General features: G+C 45.9%; 1 protein-coding gene across 1 annotated transcript; it reads left to right on the top strand.

Moving 5' to 3' along the window:
• The first annotated feature begins 3,307 nt into the window (after window positions 1-3,307).
• On the top strand, window positions 3,308-8,479 carry LOC130493265 (zinc finger protein 501-like). Its single transcript, XM_056866965.1, has 4 exons — window positions 3,308-3,364; window positions 5,559-5,615; window positions 7,307-7,389; window positions 7,558-8,479. Exons 1-4 carry the CDS (start codon window positions 3,308-3,310, stop codon window positions 8,477-8,479), a joined length of 1,119 nt encoding a protein of 372 aa, XP_056722943.1.
• Window positions 8,480-11,761: the final 3,282 nt, after the last annotated feature.

The raw sequence follows: 11,761 nt of genomic DNA, 5'->3' as shown, positions 1-11,761 counted from the left end.
TTGGCTTTGCAGGTGGTCAGAGATCTGGGTCTTGCCTGTTCAGAAAAATCTGGGAGTGGAGGAAGGTGATCTGCCAGTCCAGGTGGAGCTCTTTGGAGAGGAGGGGAGGATGAGTGGAGAGCCAGACTCAGCTGTCCCTGAATCAAGAAAAGGCCCCGATGCCTCCGAGGCTGGGAGGAGAAGGGGGTTGTGGGAAGGAACCGTGCAGAAGAGTCCGGAAGACAACCTCCCTTCTCCTGATGTGCAGCGCCAGCAATTCAGGCACCAGGAGACGGAGGGCCCCCGAGAGATTTGCAGCCGACTCCACCGACTTTGTCTGCAGTGGCTGAAGCCAGAAAGGCACAGCAAGAAGGAGATTCTGGACCTGGTGATCCTGGAGAAGTTCCTGGCCATCCTGCCCCCGGAGATGGGGAACTGGGTCAGGGAATGTGGGCCGGAGACCAGTTGCCAGGCAGTGGCCCTGGCAGAAGGCTTCCTCTTGAGCCAGGCAGAGGAGAAGAATCAGGATCAGCAGGTGAGAGGGATTTGTTTTTGTAGTGGGGGTGGGAGGGAGAGACACAGGATATGACCAAGGATATCCTCAAAATCGACATGGATTGCTCCACTTTTTTAGAGCCCATCTTAGGTTGTTTCCTCTTCCTTTTCTCATCAGCCTCCCCTTTCTGGGATCCCCACTTCTGTTTCAGGTGCAGGAGAAGATCACGCAGGAGTGTTTCCACAGAGCGGCTTTTCTGGGTAAGATTGACAGGGGTGTTGTTTCCACTGGATGTCCTCCTTGAGTATAGATGGGCAGCTTTTATGCCCCCCCCCCGGGTCCTTTGTGGGAAAGATGCTTCACTCCAGCTTCTCAGTTTAGAAATTCTGTTTGGAGAAGTGCCGACTTTCTTTCCCTTTTAAGCAGAATCAAACCAGCTTACAATCTCCTTCCCTTCCTCTCCCCACAACAGACACCCTGTGAGGTAGGTGAGGCTGAGAGAGTCTGGAGAGAGCTGTGACTAGCCCAAGGTCACCCAGCTGGCTTATTGTGTAGGAGTGGGAAAACCAACCCTGTTCACCAGATTAGAGTCCACCACTCTTAACCACTACACTGCACTGACTATCTGAGACCTAAAATTGATTTAGTTTCCCTGCAAGATAATTGGCGAATACAGTCAGGGAATTGAGCCCAAAGTTTCCCCCGAACTCAAATTATGATGAGTAATGTCAAAAATTATGAATATAGTGCATTGGGCCAATAAAAATGGTAACAAAACCATAAGCTTTTGGGAGCTCTTATGCTGTAGTAACTTTCAGTACTTTTAGGGCAAGAGCTCTTTGCTTCCCAGTTTTCAACTAGGCAAGGAGTGTCCAGAGTTGAGAAACCTTGAAAGGATGGGGGTGGAAGGCAGCAGTTGGGTGCTTTCAGAACTATGTTTTATCTGACTAGGCATTAAGTGCCAGAGTACGCAAAGTTTTTTGTCCAAAAATGGTCTCACCCATGTTTGGCAGTATGACATCACTGGCCTTGTCATTCTCTATTAATATATTTTCTGATCCTTATCAATAAAATTATGATTATTAATAATACATATAATAGGTTCTTTTATACTCCGCCTTCCTAACTGGGACTTGAGGCAGAATATACGTATAATTAAGACACATCAGTCAGTCACTAAACAGATTAAATATTATTCAGTAAGCAGATTAGATATTATAATGTTGGGAAATCAGCAGATCAGAAGGTGAGATATTTGAATTTAACAAAGATTCTCAGTAAAATACAATAATGAATTTGGGCTAGGACTGTAGACTTGGGCAAAATCCAGAAGAAGTGAGGCAGCTCTAATGGAGAGGATGGGTCAATGGCCTCTTTCACTGTGTCACCCAGCTGGGACGTCAAAAGAGGAAGTCTTTGGTACTCTACCAGTCATAGAATCATAGTTGGAAGGGACCACCAGGGTCATCTAGTCCAACTCCCTGCACAATGCAGGGCTGTCTTTTCCCATATGTTCTTGCCCACTATTGTGAGATATAGTATCTGTGGTGCTGCCCTTGAGTTTAGAAGGTGAATTCTGGACAGAACACATTTTGTATATGATAACCGTATTAAGACTAGATTTGTCAAAAGCGTGGAAGCAAAATATTATCCGAAATAAGAACATAAGAAAAGCCATGCTGGATCAGACCAAGAAAGCCCATCAAGTCCAGTAGTCTGTTCACACAGTGGCCAACCAGGTGCCTCTAGGAAGCCCCCAAACAAGACGACTGCAGCAGCACCATCCTGCCTGTGTTCCCCAGCACCTAATATGTTCAGCGTGCTCTTCTGATCCTGAAGAGAATAGGTATGCATCATGACTAGTATCCATTTTAACTAGTAGCTATGAATACCCCTCTCCTCCGTGAACATTCTCACTACCCTCTTAAAGCCTTCCAAGTTGGCAGCCATCACCACATCCTGGGGCAGGGAGTTCCACAATTTAACTATGTGTTGTGTGAAGCAATACTTCCTTATATCTGTTTTGAATCTCTCATCCTCCAGCTTTAGCAGATGACCCCGTGTTCTAGTATTATGGGAGAGGGAGAAAAACGTCTCCCTGTCCATTCTCTCCAAACCATGCATAATTTTATAGACCTCTATCATGTTTCCCCTTAACCGCCTTCTTTCCAAGCTAAACAGCCCTAAGCGTTTTAACCACTCCTCATAGGGCAGTTGCTCTAGTCCCCTAATCATTTTGGTTGCTCTTTTCTGCACCTTCACAGATTCTGCAATATCCTTTTTGAGGTGTGGTGACCATAATTATACACAGTATTTCAAGTGTGGTCTCACCATAGATTTGTATAAGGGCAGTATGATATCAGCAATTTTATTCTCATTCCTTGTCTAATTACGGACCGAATGGAATTTGTCTTTATTACAGCAGCCGCACACTGGGTTGACATCTTCATCGAGTGATCCACTACCACCTCAAGATCCCTTTCTTGGTCTGTCGCTGCCAGCACAGATCCCATCACTGTATATGTGAAATTGGGATTTTTTGCCCCAATATGCATCACTTTACACTTGCTCACATTAAATCTAATTTGCCTTTTTAATGCCCATTCTTCCAGTATGTAGAGATCCTTTTGTAGCTCCTCACAGTCCGATTTTGTTTTAACCACCCTAAATAAATAGGGAAATAGGGATGCAAAGATAGTTGCGACAATGAGCCAATACACGGAGAACATTATTCCTCTCCCCATCAAGTAACTGAAAGGCAAAGTACTAGGAAAGCATAGAATGCTATACAGTTACCTTTATATTCTTCCAGGTGGTGCCATAAAACCAACGATGGATTCTTTGCCGTCTCCTGGCAGAGAGGAAGCAGCTTCCATTCAGCCTGATCAGGTAAGTTTGGAAATACGGCTCATGGCTCCAGTGCTTCCCCCACCCTCTCTTTCCCTCAGCTGCTATTTCTGCTACACACTGGATAGAAAATGGAAACGTCTGATGGAGGTTTGAGTCTTAAGCGTCAACATCTTATTATCATCCTTTGTGATTGCACTTAGAAGGGGAAGAATTCTTACATTATCTTTGAAGACAAAGTTTTTTTCCTCTCTTCTCAGGGTCTGGTGACCTTTGAGGAGGTGTCTGTTCATTTCTCTGAGGAGGAGTGGGCTCTGCTGGATCTGGACCAAAGAAGGCTTCACAAGGAAGTCATGGAAGACAATTGTCAGAATGTGGCCTCTCTGGGTAAGGCTCTCTTTTCCCTTGATTCACAAATGCTGAAGGCAAAAGCCTTTCCTTCTCAGAAGGACCCCAGCTCCTGATCTCGGAAGCTAAGCAGGGTTGGCCCTGTTTAGTATTTCAATGGGAGACCACCAGGGAAGTCCAGGGTCACTATGCAGAGGTTGCCACTTGACAGCACTTTCCACCACCACTAAAAAGGACCCTGGTAGAGCCAGTGTGGTGTAGTGGGTAAGAGCAGCGGACTCTAATCTGGAGAGCCGGGTTCGATTCCTTAAACCTCCATGTGGTGACCTTGGGCTCTCTCAGCCCACGTGGAGGCACGCAATGGCAAACCATGTCTCTCACTTTGAAAACCCTCCAGGGTCGCTATCATTCAGCTGTGACTTGATGGCTCTTGCCACCATCACCACCAGGGCTCTTCCAGTAGATATTATCAGAGGAGATATGTGGAAGGTCCAAATGCAGGCAAGGGAGGGGGTTCTGTTTACTTACTGGAGTCCCTAAGTATCAGGGTGAAAGCTAAACTATTGGTTTGTAAAGGAAAAGGAAGAAGCCCCCCCCCCCCAATTGCCCATGGAAGACTGAGAGGGCTCATTGTTCTTCAGGGGGAACAAAAGCATGAGTGCAGGTGAAAATCCCCTGAAAGCAGGGCAGATGGGGGATTGTCCTCAATAACTGTTTATGGGACATCAGGAGGGGGATATTCCTCAGTAACTGTTTATGGGATGTCAACGGGTCATCCTCAATGGCCTTTCAGAGCATCCATGGAAATGAGCATTTTAAATAATAACAACAATAATTAAAATAATAATATCTGTATTTGTACAAAAAGCCCCATGGCACAGAGTGGTAAGCTGCAGTACTGCAGTCAAAAGCTCTGCTCACGACCTGAGTTCGATCCCAGCGGAAGTTGGTTTCAGGTAAGCGGCTCAAGGTTGACTCAACCTTCCACCCTTCCGAGGACCCAGCTTGCTGGGAGTAAAGGGAAGAGGACTGGGGAAGGCACTGGCAAACCACCCCGCAAACAAAGTCTGCCTAGGAAACGTCGGGATGTGACGCCACCCCATGGGTCAGGAATGACCCGGTGCTTGCACAGAGGACGACCTTTACCTTTGTATTTGTACAAAACTTTCAGTATGCATTTTACAAAGTTCTAAAAGACGTTTGCTTGTCCCGAGGACATTGCAGCCTCCCATGGGACTGGAGGAGGATATGTGTGGGGTGGAGTGGGCAGAGGAGGAATGATGGTTCTTCTGCTGTGTTCATTCTCTTTACACCAGTGTAGGCTTAGGCATGGCTCACAGGTTCAGTAAAATGAGGCGGCAGAGCCCTGAAGAACAAACGAAGAAAAACAGGATTTTAGCAGGGGAAGGTTGGCTCAGTGTTGTGATGAGCGTGACTTCCTGAATTCCTGCCTGGCAGGCTTCTGTGGAATTCAGTCGGGCAGGTACTGTTTGCCTGTTCTGGGCTGGAGAGAAAAGAGAAGAGAATGTATGCCGTTCTGATTGGTTTTCATGTTGAGTGGTATAAAAATGTTCTCAATATAAAAGCAGATTGATGTCTTTTAAAAAATGTAAATAGGAGTTTTTGGGATCCATCAGCACCTGTTCCCATCCTGGAAGGACTGTGGGGTCTCCTCAAAGGGAGAGGAGCCCTTAGACAGTGGCTCTTCGTCAGAACCGCAGTGTGGGGGGTGTGTGCTAAGATTTTGTAACCTGGTGGCTCTATCTGCACTCAGGCTTGGTTTAAAAATCTGAATATTTCTTGGAGTTGGAATGTCTGGAAGTCACTGGTCTATTTCTTTCTCCCAAAGAAGGGCTTCTGGTTCTGAAACCTGATTGCATTTCCCCAGTGGAAGAAGCAGGATATTCGCTTTTCCAAGATGCAGAAGAAAGAGAGAGTGAAGCAGGTATCTCGGCTAAATTTCACCAGGTGGAGGATTTTTTCAAGAGGCAACAGCATGAAAATGGCCAGAAAATCTTTCTCAAAATAGCCACTCATCTGCCTCAATAAAATAATAATACCAAGCACAGCCCTCAGGTTCAAAAATACCATAAAAGAGCTAAGTTGATAACCCCCCAAAGAAAGGAATGATTAGAAAGAAATGTTTTGGCATTGCTCTGAAAAGATAGGAGGTAAGCTCCAGTTGAGCTTTAAAGGGAGGGTCATTCTGCAGACAAGGGGCCACCACTGGAAATGCCCGGTCTTTAGGGATCACCTGCCTCTGCTCTGCAGGCAGGGCCCCAGAACACGGGGCTTGGGAGGATGGACATACCTAGGGGTTCAGGGTACGGCTAGCTTTATGAGTTTTGAGCTCAGATTTGGTCTCCATAGCTCAGGAGTATAGCTCTGCTCCAGACTCACTCTCCAGAGAATGCAGTCAGTTCTGTGTTCAAATTCAGTAAGAGATTGGCCAGAGATCCCTGTAGTCCAACTCCCTGGTCACTCTGGTCATCAAGAATCCCTGGAAAGGTTCTCAAGAAGAGGAGTAGGTCCAAAGCATCCTCTTCAGAGAGAGGTTCCACTGAGCCACCTTGTCTCTCATGGAAGTACCCTCCAAAAGAAGAATCAAGTGATTCTTGTTCTGTTGTTATGAAGAGAAGTGAACAGCCATCTGTTCTTGGTTCTGATTTTGCTTGAAGGCCTTACCAGTCTTTTCTCTTTATTCCAGAGGCTGATTTTTGCCAGACAAAGTCCGAGGGAGAACCAGAACACCTATTAGACACAAAGGAGCAGAAGGACAACAATGGAACAAACCAGAAGAGGGAGAATGAATACCATGCCTCTGAGGGTACTGAATCCCAGGTGTTTGATACACACCGAAGAATTAACACAGTAGAGAGACCTGATAAAGGCTCGGAGGGTAGAAGGAGCTTTGGCTGGAAGGGAGACCATCCTGGCCATCAACGACTCCATGGTGGGGAGACACATAAATGCCTGGACTGTGGAAAGAGGTTTGCTAAGAATTTCCTCCTTGCTGCGCATCGACGAATCCACACAGGGGAGAAAACATATAAATGCTTGGATTGTGGAAAGAGCTTTGCTTGGCGTTCACAGCTTAAAGTCCATCAACGAATGCACACTGGGGAGAAGCCATATAAATGCCTGAAGTGTGCAAAAAGCTTTGCTTTGAGTTCGCACCTTATTAAACATCATCGTATCCACACTAGGGAGAAACCATATAAATGCCTGCAGTGCGGAAAGAGTTTTGCTTGGTCTTCACAGCTTATTGAACATCAACAGATTCACACTGGAGAGAAACCATATAAATGCTTGGATTGTGGAAAGAGCTTTGTTCGGAGTTCACAGCTTACTCAACATCAACGTATCCACACTGGGGAGAAACCATATAAATGCTTGGATTGCGGAAAGAGTTTTGCTTCAGGTTCACAGCTTACCCAACATCAACGTAGCCACACTGTGCCAATAGCGTATAAATGCTTGGATTGTGGAAAGACTTTTGATTGGAATTCGCAGCTTATTATCCATCAACGTAGCCACACTGGGGAGAAACCATTTAAATGCTTGGGGTGTGGAAGGAGTTTTGCTTCGAATTGGCAGCTTACGCAACACCAACGTATCCACACTGGAGAGAAACCATATATATGCTTGGAATGTGGAAAGAGCTTTGCTTCAAGTTCACAGCTTACTAAACACCAACATATCCACACTGGGGAGAAACCATATAAATGCTTGGATTGTGGAAAGAGCTTTGCTTCAGGTTCACGGCTTATTATCCATCAACGTAGGCACACTGGGGAAAGACCATATACATGCTTGGATTGTGGAAAGAGCTTTGCTTCAGGTTCACAGCTTAGTCAACATCAACGTATCCACACTGCGGAAAGAACATATAAATGCTTGGATTGTGGAAAGACCTTTGACTGGAATTCGCAGCTTATTATCCATCAACGTATCCACACTGGGGAGAAACCGTATAAATGCTTGGTGTGTGGAAAGAGCTTTGCTTCGAATTGGCAGCTTACTGAACACCAACGTATCCACACCGGAGAGAAACCATATCAATGCTTGGAATGTGAAAAGAGGTTTGCTCGGAATAAAGATCTTAGGACACATCAACGTATCCACACTGGGGAGAAACCATATAAATGCTTGGAGTGTGGAAAAAGCTTTACTCGGAGTACAGAACTTAAGACCCATCAACGTATCCACACTGGAGAGAAACCATATAAATGCTTGCTTTGTGAAAAAAGCTTTTCTCGGAGTAAGGATCTTAGGACCCATCAACATATCCACACTGGGGAGAAACCATATAAATGCTTGCACTGTGAAAAAAGCTTTGCTCGGAGTACGTATCTTAGGGCCCATCAACGTATCCACACTGGGGAGAAACCATATAAATGTTTGGGGTGTGGAAAGAGCTTTGCTTCTAATTGGCAGCTTACTCAACACCAGCGTATCCATACTGGAGAGAAACCATATGAATGCTTGGTTTGTGAAAAAAGGTTTGCTCGGAGTACAGATCTTCGGACCCATCAACGTATCCACACTGGGGAGAAACCATATAATTGCTTGGGGTGTGGAAAGAGCTTTGCTTCAAATTGGCAGCTTACTCAACACCAACGTATACACACTGGAGAGGAACCATATAAATGCTTGGATTGTGGAAAGAGCTTTGCTCGGAGTACATATCTTACGGCCCATCAACATATCCATGCTGGGGAGAAACTGTATAATTGTTTAGTGTGTGGAAAGAGCTTTGCTTCGACTTGGCAGCTTACTCAACACCAATGTATCAACATTGGGGAGTAAACATATAAATGTTTGGATTATGAAAAGAGCTTCGTTCAAAAGGCATATCTTAAGGTATACCAAACAATTCACAGGCGATAAACCATATAAATGCTAAGCCATGTTTTCATCAAACAATTTACCCAGGAGAAAAACCCTGCAAAGATGTCCAGTGTTGCAAGATCTTCAGCGTCATCCAGAGTTTTAGTGCTAAATCCAGACTGTATTATACAGCTATTGAAATGCTATTGTTTAAGGCATGGTCAATTCTCAGCCATAATATGTAGAATACAGTTTTTAATAAAACATGAGTTATTTGTCCTACCCCATGAAGACATCCTATGGAGGGGTGTCGCAGACTTTTAGGATTAATAAATTAGGTCTAGGTTCTCTTCTGCTTTTGCTCCCTGTGCCATATTTATTGATAGTTTGATTACTGAATGAGAGGTTCATCCTCCTGCAGGAAGAGCAGTAGCTATACTGGATAAAGTAATAGCCAGAGAAATCATCCTTTTTGCCCAACTACCCAAAATTTTATTTATAACTAACTTCATACCCCACCTTTTCCCCCAATGGGGACCTAAAGCAGTCATGTTGTTCTCCATTTTATCCTAACAACAACCATACTGAGGGGTAGGTTACCCTGGAAATGAGTGGCAGGCCCAGGGTCAGCCAGCAAATTTCATTGGTAGACGTGGGATTCGAACCTGGATCTCCTACAGCCTAGTCAGACCCTCTGACACTGTCTATGGTAACAGAGAGGTTCTTAAATCCCTTTTCTTGATTAAGGAGGGGTACCTTCCATCCTCCCTGTTTGTGTTGCCCTACTGCCCAGTGTGGATGGATAGTTGCCAAAGAGACCTTTTTCTCCCTCCTAAAATACTAGGAGGATATTGGAGGTCTACTAGTGGCTACTAGCCATAGTGACTAAAAGGAACCTCCATGTTCAGAGGCAGCCAACCTCTGAATTCCAGTGCCAGGAGACAACATCAGGGGAAGGCCTTGGCCTCCATGCCCTGTTTTTGGCCCTCCTGAGAAACTGGCTGGCCACTGTGTGAGATACAATGCTGGACTGGAAGGACCACTGGTCTGATCCAGCAGGGCTCTTCTTATGTTCTTATGTCATCTCTCTGATAGTTCTGGACCCTTCATTATTCCACCTTTTACTTCCATGGGTGTTCATCTTCAGGCTTCTGTCAGTCACCTAGTATCTATTATGAATCAATCACTAACTTACTTAAGGGACTCAGAGGTGGTTATCTGCTACTAAAAAAAATCCCTGAAGAAAAATACTGTAGCCAGTTATCACAGGGTGTCTAATCTTCCCTTCCTGAGCAAAGTGATTGAGAGAGCAATAGTGTTCCAACACCCCCACAAACATGAACATACATTCATATGAACACATGAAGTTGCCTTATACTGAATCAGACCTTTAGAATCACAGAGTTGGAAGGGATCACCAGGGTCATCTAGTCCAACCACCTTCACAATGCAGGAAACTCACAACTACCTCCCCACACACACACCCCAGTGATCCCTACTCCATGCCTAAAAGATGGCCTTTGATCCATTAAAGTCAGTATTGTCTACTCAGACGGGCAGGGGCTCTCCAGGGTCTCAGGTAAAGGTCTTTCACATCACCTACATGCCTAGTCCCTTTAACTGGAGACACTGGGGATTGAACCTGGGACCGTCTGCATGCCAAACAGATGCTCTACTACTGAGCCACAGCCCTTTCCATATTCATGTTAACATAGGGAATTAGGTTGCATGTTTGTGCTGGGCACAGAAAACCAGGCTCTTTTACCTAAAAAGGTGTCTGTGAGTAGCAAGTCTTCTGATTAGTTGCCCACCTCCCAAGTATTCCCTTTCTCCTCTGTCATCTTGTTTCCTAAAAAGAACCCATTTTATGCTATGAGTCAAAAAGAGTATGAGAGGTTCCTCTGGAACAGGCTTCCTCAGAAGGTGATAAACTCTCCTTCCCTGGAGGTTTTTAAGCAGAGGCTTGATGAGTACCCAGCTTGCTGGGGGTAAAGGGAAGAGGACTGGGGAAGGCACTGGCAAACCACCCCGTAAACAAAGTCTGCCTAGGAAAGGTCAGGATGTGACGTCACCCCCATGGGTCAGGAATGACCCGGTGCTTGCACAGGGGACCTTTAACATTTTAGTTGGCCATCTGTCAGCAATGCTGATTTTATGAACTTGGGCAGTTCATGAGAGGGAGGGTATGTTGGCCATCTTCTGGGCACGGGGTGAGGGAGGTAGTGAGTTTCCTGCATTGTGCAGGGGGTTGGACTAGATGACCCTGGTGGTCCCAACTCTAGGATTCTATGATTCTTCAAGGTTTCATTTGTAGTTTCCAAAAAGAGACTTGAACTGGTGGGAGCAGAGAATGAAGGGGGGGATGGAAAGGGGGTTGGGGAAGATTGGCCCACACCTTTCTCCAGTGAGAAATCCTGACTCCCTTCTTCCTTCTGCAGCAAGCGACCAGGGATAAGAGAGGTAAGTGTTGGGGGGGGCGGCTGTGGAGAAATGGAAAGGGCTGCTTTCTTGTGGGAATAGCCTTGAAGCTTGCAATATAGTCTCAATCCTTGGATGAGAACAACCTCTGAATTCCCCCCCCCCACACACACACACACATCCCATTTGATCAGCCCCTCATTGGAAATCATGGCAGGGCTGGGAGATTTGGAGCTGGTGAGGCAAATGCACCTTGGCTCACTTCCTTGAATCACTATCCAGAACTGGTGGGCCTGCAGGCCCCTCTTTCTGGGCATCTTCTGATTCCTGATATTCACTTTTTTCTTTGGGTGAGTTAGCAAGGGTCCACCGCTCATGTGGAGGAATGGGGAGTCAAACCCAGTTCTCCAGATTATAGTCCACCGCTCTTAACTGCTACACCATGCTGGCTCTCCTTGTTAGGTTCTCTGTTGCTAGGAGTTGATGGGTCTAATCCAGATGTGTCCCCAAACACTGTCCCCCCCCCACTCTGAGACTTCCTTGGCCTTCACCAATATCACCCTCCACCTAAGGTCATAGAATCAGCATTGCTCTGCTTGGAAACCTCCAGGGAAGGAGAGCTCACCACCTCCCGAGGAAAACTGTTCCACTGAGGAACTGCTCTAACTGAGAAAATTCTTCCTAATGTCTAGACGGAAACTCTTTTGATTAAATTTCAACCCGTTGGTTCTGGTCTGACCTTCTGGGGCAACAGAAACAACTTGGCACCCTCCTCTCTATGACAGCCCTTCATGCACTTGAAGATGGTTATCATATCCCCTTTCAGTCTTCTCCTCTTCAGGC

Source organism: Euleptes europaea, chromosome 1 (assembly GCF_029931775.1).
Source record: "Euleptes europaea isolate rEulEur1 chromosome 1, rEulEur1.hap1, whole genome shotgun sequence".
Lineage (NCBI taxonomy): Eukaryota > Metazoa > Chordata > Lepidosauria > Squamata > Sphaerodactylidae > Euleptes > Euleptes europaea.
This window is presented reverse-complemented; position numbering and strand designations above follow the sequence as displayed.

Bases quoted from the DNA above. Each gene is read 5' to 3' on its own strand.
- LOC130493265 (XM_056866965.1), top strand. From the start codon at position 3,308: ATGGATTCTTTGCCGTCTCCTGGCAGAGAGGAAGCAGCTTCCATTCAG. The intron at 5,616-7,306 runs GTATCTCGGCTA...GGAGAGAAACCA, and splicing joins AGAAAGAGAGAGTGAAGCAG to TATATATGCTTGGAATGTGG. The intron at 7,390-7,557 runs ATATAAATGCTT...TGCGGAAAGAAC, and splicing joins ATCCACACTGGGGAGAAACC to ATATAAATGCTTGGATTGTG.